This window comes from Capricornis sumatraensis, chromosome 4 (assembly GCF_032405125.1).
Source record: "Capricornis sumatraensis isolate serow.1 chromosome 4, serow.2, whole genome shotgun sequence".
Taxonomy (NCBI): Eukaryota; Metazoa; Chordata; class Mammalia; order Artiodactyla; family Bovidae; genus Capricornis; species Capricornis sumatraensis.
In genome coordinates this window covers 104465366-104490970 of record NC_091072.1, presented here as the reverse complement: position 1 = coordinate 104490970, position 25605 = coordinate 104465366, and the positions used below count along the sequence as shown (strand labels likewise).

The window sequence follows — 25605 nt, the reverse complement described above, 5'->3', positions numbered from 1 at the left end:
AGATGGAAAGTGATTTTTCAACATTTTCATCTGCTTGTGTGTATTTGGCAGAGGAAGGGAAAGAGGCACGGTTTATATGAAGTCATTCTGAGTATCATTTATTGCCCTTTTACCTTTAAATTTTTTAAATTAATTTTTAATTAAAGGATAATTGCTTTATAGAATTTTGTTGTTTTCTGTCAAATCTCAACATGAATCAGTCATAGGTATACATATGTCCTCTCCTTCTTGAACCTCCCTTCCATTTTCTTCCCCATCCTACCCCTCTAGGTTGATAGAGAGCCCCTATTTGAGTTCCCTGAGACATACAGCAAATTCCCGTTGACTGACTATTCTACATATGGTAATGTAAGTTTCCATGTTACTCTCTCCATACATCTCACCCTCTCCTCCCTTCTCTCCATGTCCATAAGTCTGTTCTCTGTGTCTGTTTCTCCACTGCTGCCCTGCAAGTAAATTCTTTGGTACCATCTTTCTAGAGTTTGTATTTATGCATTAGTATAGGTTATTTCTCTTTCTCTTTCTGACTGACTTCACTCTGTGTAATAGGCTCTAGCTTCATCCACCTCATCAGAACTGACTCAAATGTGTTCCTTTTTATGGCTGAGTAATATTCCATTGTGTATGTGTACCACAGTTTATTCATCCATTCGGCTGTCAGTGGACACCTGGGTTGCTTCCATGTTCTAGCTATTGTAGATAGTGCTGCAATGAACATTGGGGTACATGTGTCTTCTTCAGTCTTGGTTTCCTCAGGGTATATGCCTAGAAGTGGGATTGCTGGGTCATACAGTGGTTTTATTCCTAGTTTTTTAATGAATCTCCATACTATCTTCCATAGTGGTTGTATCAATTTACATCCCCACCAACAGTGCAAGAGGGTTCCCTTTTCTTCACACCCTCTCCAACATTTATTGTTTGTAGACTTTTTGATAATGGCCTTTCTGACCGGTGGAGGTGTTAACTCATTGTAGTTTTGATTTGCATCTCTCTAATAATGAGTGATATTGAGCATCTTCTCATGTATTTGTTCTCTTCTTTGGAGAAATGTTTGTTTAGGTCTTTTTCCCACTTTCTGATTGGGTTGTTTTTCTCATACTGAGTTGTATAAGTTACTTGTATATTTTGGAAATTAATCCTTTGTCCATTGTTTCATTTACTATTATTTTCTCCCATTCTGAGGGTTGTCTTTTCACCCTGCTTATAGTTTCCTTTGCTGTGCAAAAGCTTTTAAGTTAATCAGGTCCCAGTTGTTTCAGTTCAGTCCCTCAGTCGTGTCCAACTCTTTGTGACCCAGTGGACTGCAGCACGCCAGGCTTCCCTGTCCCTGTCCACTTGTTTATTTACCTTTAAAATTTTGATCTAGCTATGGCAAAAAACTGGAGATCTTTTTGACAGCTAGAAAGGCATAAAAGTTGTTTTGGATTATACATGCACACATATATTTGAATGGAATATAAATGTATTTATGTATTTGTATATTTGTGTTAAGTGCTGTGAGTGAAAAAAAGAAAGGAATAGATGGGGTCAGGAAAGAGCCCTGTAAAGAGTAACAGTAATACTTAGGCTGAAATTTGATTTTTAAAATACTTGTTCAATAACAGTAATAATAATTTCAATAACAGTTTGAAAATAATTGTTCTCTCTGTAGATGGGTCTTAAAAATATTAAAACCAAACAGTTGCAGAGTTTTTATTTAGGGTTTATTTTAAATCACAGCACATTTACTTCTAAGGTAAAAATAGTTTTTTCAGTGGCATGAATTAAATATAAAACTAAATATTCAAGCATTCACTCTAAATCACATTCTTACCATATCTTAATCTTCATAAAAGTGATGGTGTAATGATGCTAAAGCTGAAACTCCAGTACTTGGAAAAGACCCTGATGCTGGGAGGGATTGGGGGCAGGAGGAGAAGGGGATGACAGAGGATGAGATGGCTGGATGGCAAAACCGACTCGATGGACATGAGTTTAAGTGAACTCCGGGAGTTGGTGATGGACAGGGAGGCCTGGTGTGCTGCAATTCATGGGGTTGCAAAGAGTTGGACACAACTGAGCGACTGAACTGAAATGAAAGATCCTCACAGTTCCAAATAAAAGTTTTTGCCAAAACAGAAAAAATATTTTATCCCATTTCTTGAGAGTTTTGGTTTTAAGAAATCAGTAATTTAGCCCTGCTTTATTATAATATAGTAGTTAATGTAAATAGTAATTTTTACTTCACGATAAGTGTTTCATTGTGGCATTGTATGTATTTTTGTCATCAGGCTAATGGGAAAAAAGGTTGGTATGCACAACTCAACTTAGAGATAATTAGAAATGTTGGTAAATCTTTAATTTGGGAGTATTTTTTCTTTAATAATGATCTAGGCAGTGTTGATGAAATTCTTTAACATCCGTGTTTACTGATCATTGTGACTTAATTAAAAGGTTACGGTTACAGCATGGAAGATAAAAATAGGACCTTTTTGAGGTTGTGATGTGTTTTATTATGAAGTGTCTTTTCTCTTACTAATATGAATTAGAAATGGCTTTCTTAATCCTGACAGATTAGAAAATACATATAAAGTTCTTCTATAGACTAGAATTTTCTCCCCTCTTGATGGAAATGCCTACTATTCTAAGTTATAAACACAGAGTTTCTCTTACTATTTTGTTCAAAAAGCATTGTATGAAGAAAAATTAAAGGCTTATGTGATTTTCCTCCATCCCCCTTTTTGGTACCCACTTAAAACTACCAAAATTTACTTAAAACTCTATATTGGCAGTATCCCAAGAGAAATACAATGCAAGCACCATACTGGATTTTTAAAGTATTTTGCAGGCATATTCAGTTAGTAGAATTAGTTTTTGATATACATTTTATTTAGCTAAATATATCTAGAATTTTAAAAAATCATTATGCATCTAATGATTTTTTTTTCACATTCTTTTAAACTACTAAGCCTTTAAAATCCAGTGTGTATTTTTTACTTAGAGTACAAGGGAGTTTGGATTGTCTACTTTTCAAATGGTCAGAATGGGTTGTTTCTGTGTTATGTGAATTAATTCCATAATAACACATCTGTTATAATTTTTTTTAAATCTTTATTGTCATCTAAAACAAGAGGCAGGTACATGGTCAGCAAATTTTCAGAAATGGTATGTAAGATTCTCAAGTGGTAATGTTTTTATAATTAGACATTAGTAACCATGTGACTGGAAAAGGTGATGGCACCCCACTCCAGTACTCTTGCCTGGAAAATCCCATGGATGGAGGAGCCTGGTGGGCTGCAGTCCATGGGGTCACTAAGAGTCGGACACGACTGAGCGACTTCACTTTCGCTTTTCACTTTCATGCATTGGAGAAGGAAATGGCAACCCACTCCAGTATTCTTGCCTGGAGAATCCCAGGGATGGGGGAGCCTGGTGGGCTGCCGTCTATGGGGTTGCGCAGAGTCGGACATGACTGAAGTGACTTAGCGACTTAGCAACCATGTGACTGTGTTTGAGAAAATTGGAGTCAAAAAGTTGGTAATTGTGAGCGAGTAGCTCTTAGGGCTTTTTGTTTGGATACGCAGATTTCTTGAAGGAGTATGTGTTGATGGTTCCTAGGATACTCTCATGCTTGATAATTTGCAAAAGGGCATAGAGATTTTTAAAAAGCTTTTAAGCATATGATTATGTTTTATTAGAGGGAAAAAATACTTAAGATTAAAGTCAGCAAAGGGGAAAGGGTGTGTAGGGCAGAGTCCAAGAGAAGCGAGGTATGAATTTCAGTTATTCTCTCCTAGTGGAGTTGCATGACAGTGCTTCATTCTTCCCATTGTCTTGTGTGACAACGTGTCAGAGTGGTGCTAACCAGGGAAGCTTACCTGAATCTTGGTGTGCAGAGGTATTTTTGGGGGTCAATTACATAAGCGTGGAAGTACCTACATGGCTGTCTTTAGTTACTCAGTCTCCAGCTTCCCTTATTCTTTCTCTCCCTAGAGGTCAAACTGACAGGCATGCAAAGATAGGGATTTACCGTAATTTACATTGTTAATATAAATTATTGGGTGTGGCCCAAGATTTCAGGTATACAAAGAAATTTATCAGGCAGGATATTGCAGGAGGCAGAGGTTATCTTCCAGGAGCTAGTCTTAAGTGATCCCTCTTTGGAATGTGCAGAGTTTGACCCCTCTCCCCCCCCCCCCCCCCCCCACCTCCCAAACTTGCGAATTAGCCCATTATTGCACAGGGTGATCCTGGAGCTTTAGAAAGGAAGGGTGTGTCTCTAGTATAAATTCCTAAAGAAACTAAAGGGTAGATGAGATTGGCAATAGCTCAATTCACCTTAAATACTATTGTTTTTTAAACAAATAGCGTGGATTACTGACCCTCAGGGTAGAGCTAAATGAAGACTGACTTTGAAAAGTAAAGAATCTAACATTTAGGACAGCTCTATAGTTACAGATTTCTTAATTGGAATCAATCTTTGAGTTTACTGACTGCCTCCTATAAATTCACCTTGTTTGTTAGAATATATATTATCTCCGTCTAATCCGTATCTGAACTTCCATTTCTGTCTATGATGAGAGGAATTAGTATCAAACCAAGGCTCCTTGGAAGAAAAGTTATGACCAACCTAGATAGCATATTGAAAAGCAGAGACATTACTTTGCCAACAAAGGTCCATCTAGTCAAGGCTATGGTTTTTCCAGTGGTCATGTATGGATGCGAGAGTTGGACTGTGAAGAAAGCTGAGCGCCAAAGAATTGATGCTTTTGAACTGTGGTGTTGGCGAAGACTCTTGAGAGTCCCTTGGACTGCGAGGAGATCCAACCAGTCCATTCTAAAGGAGATCAGTCCTGGGTGTTCTTTGGAAGGAATGATGCTAAAGCTGAAGCTCCAGTACTTTGGCCACCTCATGCGAAGTGTTGACTCATTGGAAAAGACTGATGCTGGGACGGATTGAGGGCAGGAGGAGAAGGGGACGACAGAGGATGAGATGGCTGGATGGCATCACCGACTCGATGGGCGTGGGTTTGAGTGAACTCTGGGAGATGGTGATGAACAGGGAGGCCTGGCGTGCTGCGATTCATGGGGTTGCAAAGAGTCGGACACGACTGAGCGACTGAACTGAACTGAAGGCTCCTTATCAAGGGCTTCCCTCGTAGCTCAGTTGGCAAAGAATCTGCCTGCAATGTAGGAGACCCTGGTTCAATTCCTGGGTTGGGAAGATTCCCTGGAGAAGGAAATGGCAACCCACTCCAGTATTCTTGCCTGGAGAATCCCACGGACAGGGGAGCCTGGCAGGCTATAGTTCATAGGGTCGCAAGGGTCAGACAGGAGTTAGCAACTAAACCACCACTAAGGCTCCTTATTAGACTAGGGAAAAACTATACTTTGAAGGCATTGTAGAGCTTCTGAGTCAGTCAAGACTTCAGGAGTAAAGATTCAAGAGAGAGAGAGATACTCTGTGCTGGGTTTCCTCTTGAAATATTTTCCACCTCTTAAGCTCTTTGGGATAAGAAGATAAAATTGAGCAGTGTATGAGAGGTGAGCAAAATATGACTTGAGGGAGTTGAGTGGAGCTTTCAGTAGATTTTGTTGTTACTTTTGTCCTGGGTTTGCAGCTGGCATTGTTTGAAAGGCCACACTGTCGGAGTGGAAACAAACAGAAGTAGGCCAATCTTTACTGTATCTGAAACTCAGTCTCAAACCAGCTGTGTTCCTAATTGGACTGAGGTGGTCTGCTGTTACTCTGAAAGAGCAGGTGGAAAAAAACTAAATCCTTTCTAGAAGAAGAAAACATCATCCAGAGCTTCTACATTTTTTCCTAAGTATTTTCATATAGTCATTTGCATACAATGTGTAGTATTCTGTGTAGTATTCTGTAAAAAAAATTACTATGCATGCAGTAGGACCAACAGAAGAAAACCAGCAGTCGAAACAGGTTATACAGATTATTCATAGGTTATGTAATTCTGGAGCTATAGCAAGAGCTTTAAAGTACTGTAACTAACCTAGTCATGAAAATAGACAGCATGGTGAAGAAGTTCACTGGAGAACTTGAATCTATAGAAAGGAATCAATTAAGAATAAAGGACTGAAAATAGAGTAGCTGAAATTAAGAACCCAATAGATCAATTTAACTGTAGTTTAGACACAGCTGAAAAGAGAACTAGTCAACTGGAAGATAGTAGAAAATAGTCAGCAACAGTAATTTATCTTTAAGAATGTAAAACAGAATTGGTAAAACATAATATTACTTACAAATTTGTGTTTGATACCCGCCCCCCAGCCTTTGAGCAGACAAAAATTATTCATTATAAATACCTTATGTAGCTTGTTTAGCACACTCAGCTACTTGGAGTAAAGTCCTGGAATGAAAAAGTAAGCAAAATACTTACCAATTCAGAATAGATATCCAGAGCTAGATGGTTAAACAGGTATTTTAACATATTAGTGTTAGAAGATTCTTACTTTTAGTTCGGCTAATGGTTTTAATATGCTTGGTAATCTGGTAAACTGGTTTAATTGCTAAGTCGTGGCCAACTCTTGTGACCCTATGGCTACCCTCTTGTAGCCTGCCAGGCCCCTCTGTCCATGGGATTCTCCACGCAAGAATACTGGAGTGGGTTGCCATTTCCTTCTCCAACAGTTAAGACTGTAAATTAGGAAAGAAGTTACGGGTAAATAATTGAGGACTTGATTTTGGCAACCAGTACCTTGTTTAATCATACCTAAGACTCTACTATGAATTGTACCATTGGTATATGTACTACTAAGAAAAGAGAAAGCTGTCAGTTGTAGCTGACATTGCATTAATTGTGATACATCTTGATTTCAGAGATGTTAAAATGTGGGGGAAAAGGTAAATGATAATCTTAGTTTTAAATCTCAGTTATGTCATTGTTTGTTTTCACTCAAGGAACTTCTTTGGGCCTATTTGCTTATTTGTGAAATTGGGATAGTATAGTCTACTCTTTAGAATTAGGAAGGCTAAATGAATTAAAAGATACGAATAGTCTTATGGAGTAGGCATTTTGAAACCTGTTAATTAGACTTTCATTTTTTTCTTTCTAAAATTTGGCATTGTTATGATAGTAGGAAGAGACTCCTGACAACTGATGGGATGGGGTGAGGGAACAGAACCCCAGTATATTGGCTAAATAAGAACTTATAAGAAAATTTCTGCTGGTGCTGTTTAATAAATTGTCAGACTTCATTCTTTATTCTCTCCCTGCTTCATTGCTTTCACCTGTCTTATCTCCTCAGTTGTGTCTAAAGATATCACTTATTCCAATACGATGATTGATATTTATAATGATGGAACTAACACATCAAAATAATAATATATTTTCACTGAAGTGGCTTTTAAAGAGTTCATTTTAGGAAAACTTCTAATCCTTCTAAGTTTAATTGTGATGCTTAAAATCTGTCTTTAGTTTTGTAGAATTCTTGCTCTTCTGATGATGCTATATACATATGGCATTAATCAAAATGAATGGATATTTTTAAGGAAGAGGCTAGATTTTGTGATGTTTGATGCACATGCGAATTCTTACTTTATACGTATTTTGAAGATTCCCAGTAAACCCAGAAAAACATTGTTCTTGAGCAGTAAGATATTCATAGCTTTACTCTTGTGTTCATTCTGTTCTCTTCTTTCAGGATTTTTCAAGTCACATTCAGTTGATAGGATGAAAAAATTTAAGAGAAGGCTATCCCTCACGCTTCGAGGAAGCCAGACTATTGATGAATCATTGTCTGAACTGGCTGAGCAAATGACTATTGAAGAAAACAGCAGCAAAGATAATGGTAAATATTTGGGTGAGTGGGGTGGGAAGGAGAGATGCTTCTCCCTTGAATTGCTTTATAAATCCAATGTACGTTTACTTTCCTGGTTAGTTCCTAATAGCTTCCTTTTGTTTATTTCTTTGCCTCCTTCCCTAGTTCAGTAACTTTCGCTTGCTTACTGGAATGTTCCATTCTTAAACAGTGTAACTCTACCTGGTCTCTAACACTGATGAATTCTATATCCTGTTTATCTTTCCATTTTCAGTGGTTCTTGAATAACAATACTTTGTAATGTCCTAGATAAGTACCTACTTTTAAATTAACATTTAAATATTTTTGTTATTCTTATAATTAAAGTTACTACAGCTTAGAAGTGCAGAGTAAGTTTGTGAAATTCCGGGGAATTCCCTGGCTGTCCAGTGGTTAAGAGTTAGCACTTTCACTGCTAAGGTCTCAGGTTCCATCCCTGGTCAGGGAACTAAGATCCCACATGCTGCGTGGTGTGTCCAGGAAAAAAAGTTTGTGAAATTTCTGTTTGAGACCTCATCACAGATTTATAACATTATGTATGCATATTGACTGTCCACACAGACCACAAGGTTTTTCACATGACTGAATCATACTATTTTCTTATTTTATATTGACCAACGAATCTATCCATAGTATTGAGAGCTCTTATAGTAAGATAGGCATATAATATTCCACAAGTTTGGCAGTTCTTTTTATAGTGTAGTTAGTACACAGATGTTAATTTAAAATAAAAAGGATTTGTTAAATTGAATGCATTATAATGCAAAATCCTGATGAAATTATAGAATAAGGCCACATATTCAAAACTGAAATAGCCCTAGGGATGTCATAATAATAAGGAAGGAGCGTACAGGAGTGGCTGCCCGTGTGTCATAATGTGCAGATTCTCTGGAAAGCCTTCCTTGCCTCTGCCTGAAACTTTCCTGTTAGAGATTTGTGGCAGTGGGTGGAATCATGAATTTCTTTACCCCCTCTGGGTGAAATGTAAATATCCTTGTGAGAGAGGGAAAGATAAAATGAAAAGCACTCTGGATGTTAAGTTAAAAGTTATGGATTGGAATTTAAAATATACATTTATATACTTAATAGTTGCATGACTCTGGGTAAGTAATTTATCGTACCCAAGCTTCAGTTTATACTGTTTTCTTCAGAGTGTTGTTACTTTACTCAAGGTTATCTGGCTCATAATACAGAAACATAGATGAGTTGGGTAGAAAATTTAATAATTTGGGTATAATTTACTTACATGTAGGAGGGAAATATTTTACATTTGAGATTTTAATCAAATCTCAAAGCTGATATTATTATGTCTTCTCCTCTTGCCAGGAGAAAAATCCTTAAATCTCTCTGATCTCCTTGAATTCTTGATATTAATTAAGCCCTGTATGTTCATTCTTAGCCTCCATGAGTATTGTTAGCTATCTGCCAGTGATACTCAGAAGTAAAGTAGGCACAGAATACTCTTCATGGATGGTTTCTAGGACACATTCTTGATAGGAATTTGACTACAAGACAAAATAAATCTTCTTTTAAAAAAAAGTGTGAGTCAGAGAAAATGTAGATACTTTTTGGAGAGTTAATATTTTTGATTCATGACATATTTTCTGGAATACTTTGGTATTAACTGTCTTAAAACATGCTTAGTTTATAGTGAATGGTGAAATATTTTTTAAAATTTTGAAGTAAAATAGTTTATTAAAATTTACTTTTATTCTAATAGTAATATTAAAATTAGTAAAGAAGAGAAAAATAGAAACTACTCAGTTTCCTCTATAAATTTCTCAAATTACTTGAAGTAATACTTGAAGGTGTCATAATAGACATTGATTCCTCTTCAGTTGCAGAGATTGCTGGTAGCATAGGCTATCTCTGAATTATTATCTGTTATTGTTTATTCCCTGTGTATAAAGAACATGGGACAGTTTTCACAAAGATTCAGTATCTTTTTGGTCATCTATCAAAGCTTGATAGCTGGTTCCAACATACTCTTTCTTAATGGAATTTATCTTAGAGGGTAAAAAGCTCCTAAGATCAGTAACACATACCGTCTATCTGAGTATGGTTTAACAAACGAGAAGAGAGAGACTGTACTTTTAAAATGATCTCCTCACATGCTATACAACCAGTTTGTGAAACAAGTGGTCTTTGTCTAACCATATAGAGGCAATGCTAACTTGAGGAGGAAGAATATAGTTTATAAATTTCCTAAGTAAACTACCTTTGAACCAATTTTTGATCTCTTGTCTCTTATTCAGTCACTTGTACCAACAGAATACTCTCACTCTTGCATTATATATAGGCAAGTGACTCTCATGTATACCCTAGAATAAAACGAATGAGTAAGTACACATAAATGGAGATAATACTCTAAAAATCTTAGAAAAATTATAATGCATATGATAAATTTAGCATAATGCCTTAAAGATTTCCACTACTTTTAAAGATATAGAATATTATTATCCTCCTGAACTGTCTAGTTAATTGCTGTCATAATCTTGAAATATTTGAGTAATTGACCTCATCTAGTCCCATGACTTGAGCTACTCTGTACATGCTGACTACACCTAAATTTGTCTCTCTAGTCAGGATTTTTGTCTGGATTTTTAGATTCATTTCCAAATGCTTATTTGGCTTCTTCACATAGATGTTGAATAAGAATCTTAAACTTAATGTGACCAGACCACAAATCCTGATTTCCTTCCCCCCAAATCATCCTCTTCTCCAGCTTTCCTCACTTAACCTAAATCACTTAAAACTAAAAATCCAGGAATTATTCTTGATCCTTTTCTCTCTTTTAGTTTTCTGTTCGCTGTTTCTCCCCTCCTCTACCATTGTAGTTTCCTATATATTTACTACATACATAGCTTTCAAAAACTATTAATGATAGTCATTTGTATACTAGTAAGTTGAGCTTTTGAACTGTGGTGTTGGAGAAGAGTCTTGAGAGTCCCTTGGACTTCAAGGAAATCCAGCCAGTCCATTCTGAAGGAGATCAGCCCTGGGATTTCTTTGGAAGGAATGATGCTAAAGCTGAAATTCCAGTACTTTGGCCACCTCATCCGAAGAATTGACTCATTGGAAAAGACTCTGATGCTGGGAGGGATTGAGGGCAGGAGGAGAAGGGGACAACAGAGAATGAGATGGCTGGATGGTATCACTGACTCGATGGACATGAATCTGAGTGAACTCCGGGAGTTGGTGATGGACAGGAAGGCCTGGCGTGCTGCGATTCATGGGGTCACAGAGAGTCGGACACGACTGAGTGACTGAACTGAAGTGAAATATGTTTTTGCCGCCATTCATTATTAAGTCATTGTTCATTTTGCTCTGCTTAAGTTAAGATCCCCAGTCTTTGATCAGCTAGCTACCATCAGGGAATGTACATCCAGGCATGGGCCTGGACCGATGTTCGGCATTACTAGTAATACACTTCCCCTACCTCTGATGCTGCTGGTGCTGCTAAGTCGCTTCAGTCATGTCCGATTCTGTGCGACCCCAGAGCAGCCCACCAGGCTCCCCCATCCCTGGGATTCTCCAGGCAAGAACGCTGGAGTGGGTTGCCATTTCCTTCTCCAATGCATGAAAGTGAAAAGCGAAAGTGAAGTCGCTCAGTCATGTCCGACTCTTAGTGACCCCATGGACTGCAGCCTACCAGGCTCCTCCGTCCGTAGGATTTTCTAGGCAAGAGTACTGGAGTGGGATGCCATTGCCTTCCCCGCCCCTACCTCTAGTCTGGTGTTTTATCCAGAGTAGATGACCTAGGCCTGTGGGGTCCTTGAGGATTGTTTTGTCCCATCCTCCATCTCTCTCTCTCCCTTCAGACAGCCATTATTAGTAGAGGCAGAGACCAAGTGGCCTTCTTGGCTCATTTTTCCCAAGCCCATGCCTTGGTCTTGTTCTGTGGTTCTGAGCCATCTGCTCTTTTTAAGTGTTATATTTTTGTAATGTTTCTGCATGGTTGTAGGTCTGTGATTTTTTTTTTCTTTTTAAATTATTGAAAAATTCTAAATTGGGGGTAATTTCAGAACGTCTATATTGATACGTACTTAAGTACTTCTGTTTTATTTACTAACTTGACATACTTTTTTGAATGTCTAGCAAACAGGGATATAGTTATTTCCGGCCAGGATTTTGTCTTTTATATTCTGCTGCTGCTGCTAAGTTGCTTCAGTCGTGTCCAACTCTGTGCGACCCCAGAGACGGCAGCCCACCAGGCTCCCTCATCCCTGGGATTCTCCAGGCAAGGACACTGGAGTGGGTTGCCATTTCCTTCTCCAATGCATGAAAGTGAAAAGTGAAAGTGAAGTTACTCAGTCATGTCCTACTCTTAGCGACCCCATGGACTGCAGCCTACCAGGCTCCTCCGTCCACGGGACTTTCCAGGCAAGAGTACTGGAGTGGGGTGCCATTGCCTTCTCTGCTTTTATATCCTACAGCATTCCTAATCATAAGGCATATATGAGGTAGTCAGTAGATGTTAGGAGAATTATGGAAACAATTTTGAGATGTATTAAACAGATCAGAAACCTGTGGGCTATACTAGTAGCTTTGTGATTGCTAACCAATTTCAATTGTATTAAAAATAGAGGGGTGGGACTCAGAGAGGAGAGGTGGGACATATATATATATATATACACACACGCACACGCACACACACACACACACACACACACACTTATGGCTGACTCATATTGTATGGCAGAAACCAATATAACATTATAAAGCAACTATCCTCCATTTGAGGCTTCCTTTGTAGCTCAGTCGGTCAAGAATTTGCCTGCAGTGCAGGAGACCTGGGTTCAATCCCTGGATTGGGAAGATCCCCTGGAGAAGGAAATGGCAACCCACTCCAGTATCCTTGCCTGGAAAATCTCACGGACAGAGGAGCCTGGTGGGCTGCAGTCCATGGGGTTGCAAAGAGTTGGGCACAACTGAGCAACTAACACTTACTTACTTAACCTCCAATTAAAAAGTAAATTTTTAGAAGTGGATCTTTAAGTTACTGGATCAGTTCCAAATAGTATTTTCTGTAAGTATTTTTTGTAGAAATTATTTTAATTCTAGTACTTTATATGCATAGCCAAGGAAATGAGGTTAAATGTAATGATCTCTATCATAATCTCTTGTTTCCTTTTTTGCTTTCTCAATCCTTCTCCTGTCATCCTGGATCTTGGCTGTTAATGGAATGATTTTTGGCTACTGTGAACTGCAGAGCCTATCGTGAAGAATGGCAGGCCTCCAACCTCGCACAGTATGCACTCCTTCCTCCACCAGTACACAGGGTCCTTTAAGAAGCCCCCATTGCGGAGACCACATAGCGTTATTGGAGGAAGCCTTGGTTCCTTCATGGCAATGCCCAGAAATGGAAGCAGATTAGGTAATGTATCTGGGTTTTTTTATTTTTATTTTTTTTCTGACTGTGGGTTATGTCCATAGCTTGGTTTCCCCTGTATGCGAGTCTGCCTGCCTTTATTATCTAGTTTTTTCTTGTAAGGTAACAATCAAGGGAATAGGAGAGAGAGCAGAAAACTGGAAGGTTCTGGAGAGGCGGTAGTGCTGACACTAAGGAGGAGTAATGTTTGAAACCTGTTCACCAGAAAGAAAATGGAGCCTGGAAGAGGCAGATGGGAAATTTCAAGATGGATAGCAGTTTGACATGGTGCTTAATTTGGGGTCATACTTCAGTAACTCTAGATTATCACTTTGATAGCTAAGTTCAGTAATTAGTATATATGATTATTACCTGAGTTGTTGTTCTTGTCTCTGTGTCATTTTAAATATCTAAGAAAAATATATGTCTGCAAGTTTCTGTTTATTTCTCTGGTCTTTTTTTTTAATGCTTTCTTATCATGTTTTTTTTTTAAATAATTTTAAATATAATTATTTTATAGGCTTATGACATTTACTGAAGTTTCTGAAGGTTTTATTCTGCTTCTTTCTTTATCTACTTAGTCTTACCATGGTATCAACCCACAGATTATTTTCTTATGTGTTCTGTTAATTTTGGGAGGATGAGCTTGTCTACAGAGGTTTTTGTCTGTGTCTCAGACTGGTTCATGAGAGATGATTGTTAAAATTTCAGAAATTTTGCAAGCTGATTTTTAATCATAGCCATTATTAAACTTAAATTATATAAACTTACAATTAAGTAAATCAAATTAAAAACATAGGTAATAAATAGCCAAAATCATTATTTCCTAATTATTGTACTACAGTTAACTGTCGCCTACGCTTTGGGGATATTTCCCCTGTATCTGAATACTCAAAAATACTAATGTCATGGTATTTATATTACCCAACTAGGTGTTCAGTGATACCATACTAGTAGCTTGAGGTTTGGCCACAAAGGGAGTATTTACCCTCACAGAAATTGGAAAACACTTCAGATCAGGGCTTAATTTATTAGTTTTCTTGATATCTAGACTAGGGGTTGGCAAACTTTTTCTATAAAGGTTCACCCAGTAAAAATTTTTTCAAATTTTGTGGGCCATATATGGTCCATTGCATAATCTTTTTAAAATAATCCAAGAGGATGCCAAAACCATTTTTAGCTCAGGGCCATACAAAAACAGGTCATATATGCTGATCCTTGGTCTAAACTTAGTGATGCTGAAAATGTTAGTAATGCAGATTAAATTTGAAAGTGGGTTATATCTGTCTGTAGCTCTTAACATTGTGAATTACACAAAAATTGAGCCATTTGAGAAGTAATTTTTTAAGTAAGTTCTTCTGTTACTTAAGAATTACTACCTGATTCAGAAAAGAAGTTGCTCATACTGGTGACGAATGAAGTCTTGATATAAGGCTTCATTGCTTCACTCTTTCTTTATTGATGGAAGTGAAAATACCAACTGGTATTCATGTTAGGACTAGCTTGTTAGTGACATGAGGTGTTTCTTGGTTGAGTCAGATGCTACCAAGTATTTACTCATAGTCTGAAATTGATAAAACTGCTGTAGTCCTCATGTGGGAGAGCAGATTTCTGTTCTTAAGTCTACCTTTTACTGAAGATGTAGCTCTTTTGAGACTCACCTGCCTTTCTACAGAAAGCTCTCATTTTCAAGTGGGACACCCAAGGTTTCATCCTTTATTTCAGTGTGGTGGCTAAATCCAAGCACAGTCTTACCAAGATAAGAAACCCCTCCCAAGAAAGTGACAGTCAATTTTTGCATAACAACTTTGGACCTTCAGTTCTCTCTTTGTCTCTGCTTCCTGGGTATTAAGCATGCAGTCAGGCAAACTCAGCTATACATTTTAAAGTACATTCAACATTTTCTTGAGGAAGATTTGTGGATTTTCAGAAGACATGATTAAATTACCTTTAACATTTATAAAGAATGGTAGAAAAGAATGCTTGGTCTCAGATGTCTTAAATATCATCAGATTAGAAATCAGTCACCCAGTACATTGACTTCTACTGCCAAATTAATTTTTTGTTCAGTATAAAATTTCTCCAGAAATGTGTCATTAAACTATATTCTTAAATTACATATTGGTCTATTAAAAATCATTATTTTTGCAGTTGCTTATAGTGTGAATAAGAATTTTCTCAATGTGTTACCAATACAAAATACATAAATGTATGAAACCTAAGACTGATTTGATGAGACCCTTGAGTTCAGTTTTTTTGTTAAATAGTTCTCATATTTTTGTAAGTAAATAACTAGAAGTTCAAATTTGTAGTTTTGAAGTACTTATTTATTTTACATGGTGATATTTCATACAACATTTCATTTGAAAGAAAAGGTCCAGTTGTCTGGTCCATCCTTTGATTTTTTCTTTTTCTTTTTTAGTAAGTGTTTAAATCAGTGGAGTATTTGTTGAGTTACTTACTAAACAAATTTAGTTTGGTTCTAGGAATAGAAAAGCGAATAAGTCAGATTCTGCCCCCAGGGGATCTGATAGCTTGATATAAAATCACATGAACCAAAAACTGCTCTTCAACACAGTTGGTGTGCTAGGTGTGGGCACAGTGTTAATTTGTGTCTGAGAGTAGAAAAGGCCTGATATGACATATGAGCATACTGTTGAAGAATGGATTCACCACATTGATAAAATGAAGAAATAATCTCTTACAGATAAGAAAAAACAAAAAGCTTGCTAAAGCACTTCAGTATGGAAGAACATGATACTTTTGGGGGAGTGAATAATTCTGTGGAGAGAACCCATGCAAAGAGATGTGTTTGAGATCTAACATTTGTTTCTGGTGGGCTACTCTTGCTAGATAAATTAGAAGGTGATTGACAAATGTAAATATAAGAGCAGGTATAAAAGTGTACAAGTGTATTTTTAATATTCCCCAAAGGAATTAATCTCCCTACCCTCTACTCCCATTTAACTTTTACTCCTATTTTAAAAAATCATAATTTACCTTGCATTGTAAGTGAAATGTTTTTGCCCCCAGTAGATTCTGTGGTGCTGTTTTTGTAGTTAAACAAAATCAGCACTCAGTGAATACTTTTTTTTTTTTTTTAACACTTGGGGAAGGGGAGCTACATTAGTAACTGTAAAACAGAGTTTTAAAAGACTATGTAAAAAACCAGTTCATCTTGATTTGACCCAATGGCACATTATTAAATGGAAAGAATATTAAACTAAAGAAAAGATCAGGTTTCTATTTTGGCTCTGCCTCTAAGCTCTGTGACCTTTGAAAGTCATTTAACCTTTCAAGATCTCAGTTTCTAGATCTGGAAAATAAGAGAACTGACGAAATAATCGTCAAGTGTTATTTTCGGTCTCTAATTTTATTAACTCTTGGTAATAACTTGAATGTTAGTTTTTTAAAATAACTTTTTATAATCTTAGAGCATAAGAGGATTTATTACTACTGTATTAGGACATTTGTCGTAAATATGCAGTTTTTATTAACTGCACATCTGTGGTACCCAGAATGTAAAAGACCTTTTATGCTATGATTTTTGGCCATTGGCTGTGTACATCTTACATGTAGAGATAATAAATTATGTGATTCTGTAGAATTTAATACATCTCTTCTAAGATAAATAATATTTCATTTTCTGATATAGATATTGTTCATGAAAATCTAAAAATGGGATCAGATGGCGAGAGTGACCAAGCTTCTGGGACATCATCTGATGAAGTCCAGTCACCTACGGGTGTTTGTCTTAGAAATCGTATACATAGGCGGATCTCAATAGAGGTACCTTTTTTAAAAAAAAACATAAATATGCCTGTGTTTGTGTGTATAAATACATAAGAATAAATGCCTATTTGAAAATTTTCATGACAGCAATGACACCTGTAAGAAAGTTGTTTCTTTGCATTAATAAAAACTAATCTGTGAATATTTTTTCCTAATTATCTGTTATACCAAGTCACATATGCAGTATTATACTTAAACATTCTGCAAAATACTATGTAGAGTCTTTGTAAGGGAAATCTGAATTTTCAAAAGTTTCAGAAATCCAAGACGATACATTAGGGAAAGTCGACCTTTTAGAAAATACTTTAATTAATATTTTTGAGATTCATTTAGGTACTTCAGATTTTGTAAATATTTTCAGATTTCAAAAAGTATACAAAAAATAAGCACCAGCTTTTTTTCCTTGGTGTGTATTATGAATATGGATATCACTTCCTTTTTTGGTGTATTATACCTACTAATCTCTGTAGCACATGTAAGTTATTTCTCCATGTAAAAGAATGAAAAGCTCATTTCCTTCTGTCTGTCAATGTTGTGTATAACCTTGAGGACAGAAGTTGATTATGAATATTATTATTTCCATATATATACTATAGATTAAAAATAATTTTCTCTAGAAAATTGAGCACGTTTTGAAATAAGAGTGTTGTTATTTTCTTCAGTCCTGTTGAGGTATTGATGAATAGGGTATTTGCCCTCTTGGTTGATTGCATTTTTGCTGATGAAAGATTGCTTCTGAATCAGTTATGCAAAACAGTACCAGTTTTTAAATGGTAAAATACCATCTTCAACTCTTGAAATCAACTTGATATCCGTTCGTTATTGTTTAGTCACTCAGTTGTGTCCGACTCTGCGACTCCATGGACTGCAGCATGCCAAGCTTCCCTGTCCTTCACTATCTCCTGGAGCTCACTCAAACTCATGATAACTGTTCATATCACTGTTTAAATTACATCACAATAGTAATAAAAATATTTATTTCTCTTCACCATATGTATGATTTTCTTTATTATAGGTTTAAAAGTTTTATTTAATACTAGGATCTATATCTGGACTTTCTTATTCATCTATTGAGCTGTATTCTCCCCCAGAGGTGATACACTAGATAAATTTTAAATGTTTTGTTCCAAGAATAATCTTACTTTGATTTGTTTAGAGTTATGTAAAATATAAAACTAACTTGGGAGAATTATTATTTTCTCATCAGTTGAGACCATGATATATTTCGATACTTAAGCCATATATTTCTCAATAAATCTGTGTATAATTTCTATACATCTCAATTTTGTCTCCTGATTTGTTTATTATTAATAGCAGGGATTTATTTTTATAGGTTTATGTTTCTTGGTGTGATAATATAGGCAAGATCTCTGTTTCTCTCAGTTCACATAATTAAATAGAAATACCTTTTACTTGTTTCCACTGACATAGCAATAATAAAATATTTCAATTATCTCACTGTGTGCACACAAAATCATGCAGTATCCACATGATTAGTTATTCAAACCAACCCCATTTTATGGTAGACTTTGCCTATTCCTACTATATGGTATTTCCAGTCGTCATGTATGGATGTGAGAGTTGGACTGTGAAGAAGGCAGAGCACAGAAGAATTGATGCTTTTGAACTGTGGTGTTGGAGAAGACTCTTGAGAGTCCCTTGGACTGCAAGGAGATCCTACCAGTCCATCCTAAAGGAAATCAGTGTTGAATTGGAAGGACTGATGCTGAAGCTGAAACTCCAGTACTTTGGCCACCTGATGTGAAGAGCTGACTCATTTGAAAGACCCTGATGCTGGGAAAGATTGAGGGCAGGAAGAGAAGGGGATGACAGAGGATGAGATGGTTGGATGGCATCACCGATTCAATGGACATGAGTTTGGGTAGACTCTGGCAGTTGGTGATAGATAGGGAGGCCTGGTGTGCTGCAATTCGTGGGGTCACAAAGAGTCAGATACGATTGAGCAACTGAACTGAACTATATGGTATGCTGTTCATGGGGTTCTCCTGGCAAGAATACTGGAGTGGTTTGCCATTTCCTCCAGTAGACCTTGTTTTGCCACAACTCTTTACCTAACCTCTCTGTCTTGGGTAGCCCTGCATGGCATGGCTCATAGCTTCACTGAGTTATGCAATACCTTCGCCAGGCCATGTGGGTCAAGAAGCAACAGTTAAAACCGGACATGAAACAACTGACGGGTTCAGAATTGGGAAAGGAGTACAACAAGGCTGTATGTTGTCACCCTGCTTATTTAACTTATATGCAGAGTACATTATACGAAATGCCAGACTGGATAAAGCACAAGCTGAAATCAAGATTGCCAGGAGAAATACCAGCGATCTCAGCTATGCAGATGATAATACCCTAATGGCAGAAAACAAGGAACTAAAAAGCCTCTTGATGAGGGTGAAAGAGGAGAGTGGAAAAGCTGGCTTGAAACTCAGCATTCAAAAAACTAAGATTATGACATCCAGTCCCATCAGTTCATGGCAAATAGAAGGGGAAAAAGTGGAAGCAGTGACAGATTTTATTTTCTTGGGCTCCAAAATCACTGCAGATGGTGACTGCAGCCATGAAATAAAAAGACACTTGCTTCTTGGAAGAAAAGCTATGACAAACCTAGACAGCATACTAAAAAGTGGAAACATCACTTTGCTAACAAAGGTCTGTATAGTCAAAGCTGTGGTTTTTCAGTAGTCATGTTTGAATGTGAGAGTTGGATCATAAAGAAGGCTGAGCGGTGAAGACTGATGCTTTCAAATTATGGTGCTGGAGAAGACTCTTGAGAGCCCCTTGGACTGCAAGGAGATTAAACCAGTCAATCCTAACGGAAATCAACCCTGAATATTCACTGAAAGGGATAATGCCGAAGTTCTAGTACTTTGGCCAAGTGATGTGAAGAGCTGACTTATTGGAAGAGACCCTGATGGCTGGGAAAGACTGAAGGCAAGAGGAGAAGAGGGATTCAGAAGATGAGATAGTTAGCATCATCAACTCAATGGACATGAATTTGAGCAACCCCTGGGTGGTAGTGGAGGACAGAGGAGCATGGCGTGCTGTAGTCAACAGGGTTGCAAAGAGTCAGACACGAATTAGTGCACCATCTCACACGCTAGTAAAGTAATGCTCAAAATTCTCCAAGCCAGGCTTCAGCAGTACGTGAACCGTGAACTTCCAGATGTTCAAGCTGATTTTAGAAAAGGCAGAGGAACCAGAGAGCAAATTGCCAACCTCTGCTGGATCATCAAAAAAGCAAGAGAGTTCCAGAAAAACATCTATTTCTGCTTTATTGACTATGCCAAAGCCTTTGACTGTATGGATCACAATAAACTGTGGAAAATTCTGAAAGAGATGGGAATACCAGACCATGTGACCTGCCTCTTGAGAAACCTATATGCAGGTAAGGAAGCAACAGTTAAAACTGGACATGGAACAACAGACTGGTTCCAAATAGGAAAAGGAGTACGTCAAGGCTGTATATTGTCACCCTGTTTATTTAACTTCTATGCAGAGTACATCATGAGAAACGCTGGGCTGGAAGAAGCACAAGCTGGAATCAAGATTGCCAGGAGAAATATCAAGAACTTCAGATATGCAGATGACACCACCCTTATGGCAGAAAGTGAAGAGGAACTAAAAAGCCTTTTGATGAAAGTGAAAGAGGAGAGTGAAAAAGTTGGCTTAAAGCTCAACATTCAGAAAACGAAGATCATGGTATCTGGTCCCATCACATCATGGGAAATAGATGGGGAAACAGTGGAAACAGTGTCAGTTTATTTTTCTGGGCTCCAAAATCAATGCAGATGGTGATTGCAGCCATGAAATTTAAAGACGCTTACTCCTTGGAAGGAAAGTTATGACCAACCTAGACAGCATATTGAAAAGCAGAGACATTACTTTGCCAAGAAAGGTCCATCTAGTCAAGGCTGTGGTTTTTCCTGTGGTCATGTATGGATGTGAGAGTTGGACTGTGAAGAAAGCTGAGTGCTGAAAAATTGATGCTTTTGAACTGTGGTGTTGGAGAAAACACTTGAGAGTCCCTTGGACTGCGAGGAGATCCAACCAGTCCATTCTGAAGGATATTGGTCCTGGGTGTTCTTTGGAAGGAATGATGCTGAAGCTGAAACTCCAGTACGTTGGCTACCTCATGTGAAGACTTGACTCATTGGAAAAGACTCTGATGCTGGGAGGGATTGGGGGCAGGAGGAGAAGGGGATGAGAGAGGATGAGATGGCTGGATGGCATCACCGACTCGATGGACGTGAGTTTGAGTGAACTCCGGGAGTTGGTGATGGACAGGGAGGCCTGGAGTCCTGCGATTCATGGAGTCGCAAAGAGTCGGACATGACTGAGCAACTGAACTGAACTGATATGGTATAATAATGTTAAAATTAATTCCATGGTGATTTTTTTCAATGTAGGCACTCAACTCAGTTGTAGAACATCATTTCTTTAAAATTGCATTGTATACTTTTGCTTACCGTAAATACATTTGCTTTCAGTATATTACATACAGCTTCCCTAGTGGCTCAGACTGTAAAGAATCTGCTTATAATTAATGTAAATACCTTTGTAATTGTGACAAACGTTTATAGCTAACTGATTGCTAAGCATTAATATATTAGAGCTTATGAATTAAAAAGTCAAATGCCCTTGTTGTCTCTGTTTGTGGTTACCTATATAGATCTTCTTTTTCTTGGTTTTTAAAAGGATTTAAATAAGCGGTTATCACTGCCTGCAGATATCAGAATACCTGACGGGTATCTTGAAAAGTTGCAGATAAACAGTCCACCATTTGATCAACCCATGAGCCGAAGGTCTCGGAGAGCTTCCTTAGTAAGTTTTTAAGTCTCCTATACCTACTATATTAGATCTGGTTGTTGGATTTTCTGGTTATAAACATTTTATATTAATTTTTATATTGTTAATAACTAAAGTATATTATATTCTTTTCTGGATTTTGTCATTTTCCCTTAACGTTTTAAAGATGCTATATTGAATAGAATTTAGGTTTATTTTTTGGTAAATTTTACTGATACATACTAGATGTACAAAATATGTACCAGGTATATAAGTATGTATTAATATGGACTAGATACACAGAAAAGTACATAAACCTAATTGTAGAGCTTCATGAATTTTTGTGAAGTTAGCATACGTGTGTAACTTGTATCCAGATAAATAAAAGAAAATCCCCCAAATTCCAGAAAACTCACCCTGCCACTTCATTGTTCACTTCCACCCTCCCTTCCTCTACTTTGGCATTATCTCTGCCTTCTAATGCCAGAGATTCGTTTTACCTTTATGTTTTTCATTGTTTTGATTATGTTTATAGTGTTTAATATAAAGAAAGACTTCATCTTGATTTACATACATTCTTATTAATTTTAAAAATGCGTTTGATATTCTTTTCTTGATTATTCTTAAACTTTTGAACTTTATGTAATTATGAATATACAAATGCTTAAAATACATTTTATACAAATAAGATATATTGCACAAATATATATATAAATATATATACATACAAGTTTATATGTATAGTATAGAAAAATATCCTATTATGTATAGAAGTACACCAATATGTATTCTTCTGCAGTCGACTTCTTTTGCTTAGTGTTAGTTCATTTGGGTTATTGCATGTAGTTAGGTTATTCATGTGTTCTTTTTGTTGCATGGTGTTCCATTGGTGAGTATACTATATTTTATTCAGTCTTCTGTTGATGAACGTTTACATTTATGTTATTTTTAATTTTGGCTATTATCAAATATTGCTTATATCACCATTCCTGATTATGTGTTTTGGTTAACATATGTAAGCATTTCTGTTGGATGCATACCTAGGAGTGGAGTTGTTGGGTAAATTGTGTGCACATGTTCAGCTTTTCTAGGTGTTGTCAAAGTTGGTTCCAAAGTGATTATACCATTTTACATCCCATTCTAGTTGCTTGCCATGATTTTTTTTTGGTACTGTTTTCTTCTTTTTCAAAGAAACTTTTAAATTTTTCTGATGAGTGTATAGTGTTATCTCGTTGTGGTTCCCCTGAAGTAGGAAATGGCAACCCATTCCAGTATTCTTGCCTGGAACATCCCATGGACAGAGAGGAATGGGCTACAGTCTGTGGGGTCGCAGAGAGTCAGATCTGACTGAGCATTCAGGCATTGTGGTTTTATTTTTCATTTTCTTGATGGCTTAAGTTGAACACCTTTCTAATGTTTATTGGCCATTCAAATATCCTCTTTGAATTAATTGTTGAATTTTATTATTTCTTTTCTGTTGGACTGTCTGCCTTTTTCTGATTGATTGTTGAGGAATTCTTTATACATTCTGTATAAAAGGCTCTTTTCAGTTATGTATCTTGGTCTCCTATTGTGTAGCAGTTGACCCAGCACTGCTTTTTGAAAGAATAGCTTTCCCTGTTGCAGTGTCATCTTGACATAAATTCAGGTGATTGTGTATGTGAGGATCTCTTTTGGATGACTTTAGTTCTATGTAGAAGTGTATAGAAAGTGCTATGGGACAATTAAAGAGCAAGTGAAATGTCTTTGCACATCACAGGCTTACAGAGGTGATAGTGCTTAAGCTGGCTTTAAAAAGGTGGGTAGGAATTTTGTCAAGTTGACAGTTATTAGAAGAGTGTTCTAAGCAAAGGAAACTTCATGTAGTAAAACCCAGAGAATGTGAGTATGTTGGAGAAATTATAATTGGTATGAAGTGTGGATATGGAATAATTTTAAAGAATAAGCCTTGAAAGGATAGGATAGATCTAGACCAGCGGTCCCCAGCCTTTTTGGCACCAAGGAGGAATTTAGTAGAAGACCGTTTTTCCATGGACAGGACTGGGGGGATGGTTCATGAGGTAATGTGAGTGATGGAGTGGTAGATGCAGCTTTGCTTGCCTGCTGCTCACCTCCTGCTGTGCAGCCGCTCACTTCCTGCTGTGGGGCTGGGTTCCTCACAGGTTGGGGACCCCTGCTGTTGACTTTAAAAAGCTTCAGCTGTCAGGCCAATGAGTTTACTTCATCCCATGTAAAAAGAGGGACCTCAGAGACATTTATTTAAACAAGGGCTGGCATAATCACATTTTTGTTTCATAGCTGTTGCTTCAGGAAAAGTGTAAACAAATAGAACAAGAGAAAGACTAGAGGCAGGGAAATGAATTAGGAAATGAATTCATAGTTAAGGATGATGTGGTAGTCATGTGGAAATGGAAAGTAGAGCCCAGATGCTAGGGACTGTGTAAAGATAAAATACTCAGGACTCAGGAACCACTTAGTACTAAGGAGGAGGAGAAGGGGGACAACAGAGGATGAGATGGTTGGATGGCATCCCCAACTCGATGGACATGAGTCTGAGTAAGCTCCAGGAGTTGGTGATGGGCAGGAAAGCCTGGTGTGCTGCAGTCCATGGGGTCACAAAGAGTCAGACACGACTGAGTGACTGAACTGAGTACCCACTTAAACTTTGGGTCTGAAGAAGGAGCCACTGATGAGTATTGTGTCACTAACAGTTGTTTTATCTTCTTCTTATATATTGTATCGTGGAATATTTTTATCTGCCAACAACTTCCATTTTGGTTGCATTTTCTAAAGAATAAAATTACCTAATGCTGTATAATATGAGCACATTATTATTTGACATTCACCAGTATACAATAGGGACTTCCCTTATAGCTCAGTTGGTAAAGAATCTGCCTGCAATGCAGGAGATCCTGGTTTGATTCCTGGGTCAGGAAGATCCACTGGAAAAGGGATAGGCTACCCACTCCAGCATTCTTGGGTTTCGCTTGTGGCTTAGCTGGTAAAGAATCCACCTGCAATGCGGGAGACCTGGGTTCAGTGCCTGGGCTGGGAAGATCCCCTAGAGAAGGGAAAGGCTACCCACTCCAGTATTCTGGCCTGGAAACGACTGAGCAACTTTCACCGTTCACTGTTCACTAGTATACAGTAAGGTTAAAGCTTGATTTTGGTATTGGTTTATGGATCATCATAGTTTTACATCACTGCTTAAGACATTTTCATTAACATAACATTGTCATTTAATTACCAGGTTGAAAGTGTTCTTTGGTTATCAAGTTTTACTAAAGATTGGTACTTAGGATAAATTTTAGAATTAGTAAATATTCAGTTTGGGACTAAAGGTATGGTTTAATCGCCAAAGCTATCATCTAAGACTTATCTTTTTCAGTGTATATGAAATTAAGGAAAACAGTGCCCTTTAATGAATGCTGAGTGACTGGAGTTTTCATTGTGTTGAAAGTTCCTATCTTAATTCCCTTGTTTTTTTAATCTGAAATGGCTTACCGATTTCATAGTAATCATTGCAGCTCTGTTTTGGTTTTCATTGGTTCATCATTCTTTTCATTGTTTATCTTTTTTTTTTAACTAAAGTCATGGTTTCTTTTGAAGTATATTAGAAAATTATTCTTAATACCCTAGGTTTATATGTGAAGGGGAGGGATTTAGGGAATCCGGGGAAAGGAGATGGGAAAACGAAAATACTCTTCACATTTGTTAGAGCTTATGTTTCCATGGATGATATACTCTTAAAAACATTTTTGTTTCAAGACAAAATATAAAATTTTGTCTTTCTAAAAGGATAAACTTTTTTTTTTAACTTAAAAATTTTTATTTTGTGTTGGGGT

The 25605-nt window shown here is 37.2% G+C and overlaps 1 protein-coding gene across 1 annotated transcript in view; it reads left to right on the top strand.

The window, feature by feature from the left end:
• The first annotated feature begins 7670 nt into the window (after positions 1-7670).
• Positions 7671-25605, top strand: part of CDK17 (cyclin dependent kinase 17) — a 42923-nt gene continuing 24988 nt past the window's right edge. The window contains exons 1-4 of the mRNA XM_068972111.1: positions 7671-7788; positions 13010-13174; positions 16824-16957; positions 21671-21796. Of these exons, the coding sequence (XP_068828212.1) occupies positions 7671-7788; positions 13010-13174; positions 16824-16957; positions 21671-21796 (543 nt within the window). The remainder of the gene's footprint in view (positions 7789-13009; positions 13175-16823; positions 16958-21670; positions 21797-25605) is intronic.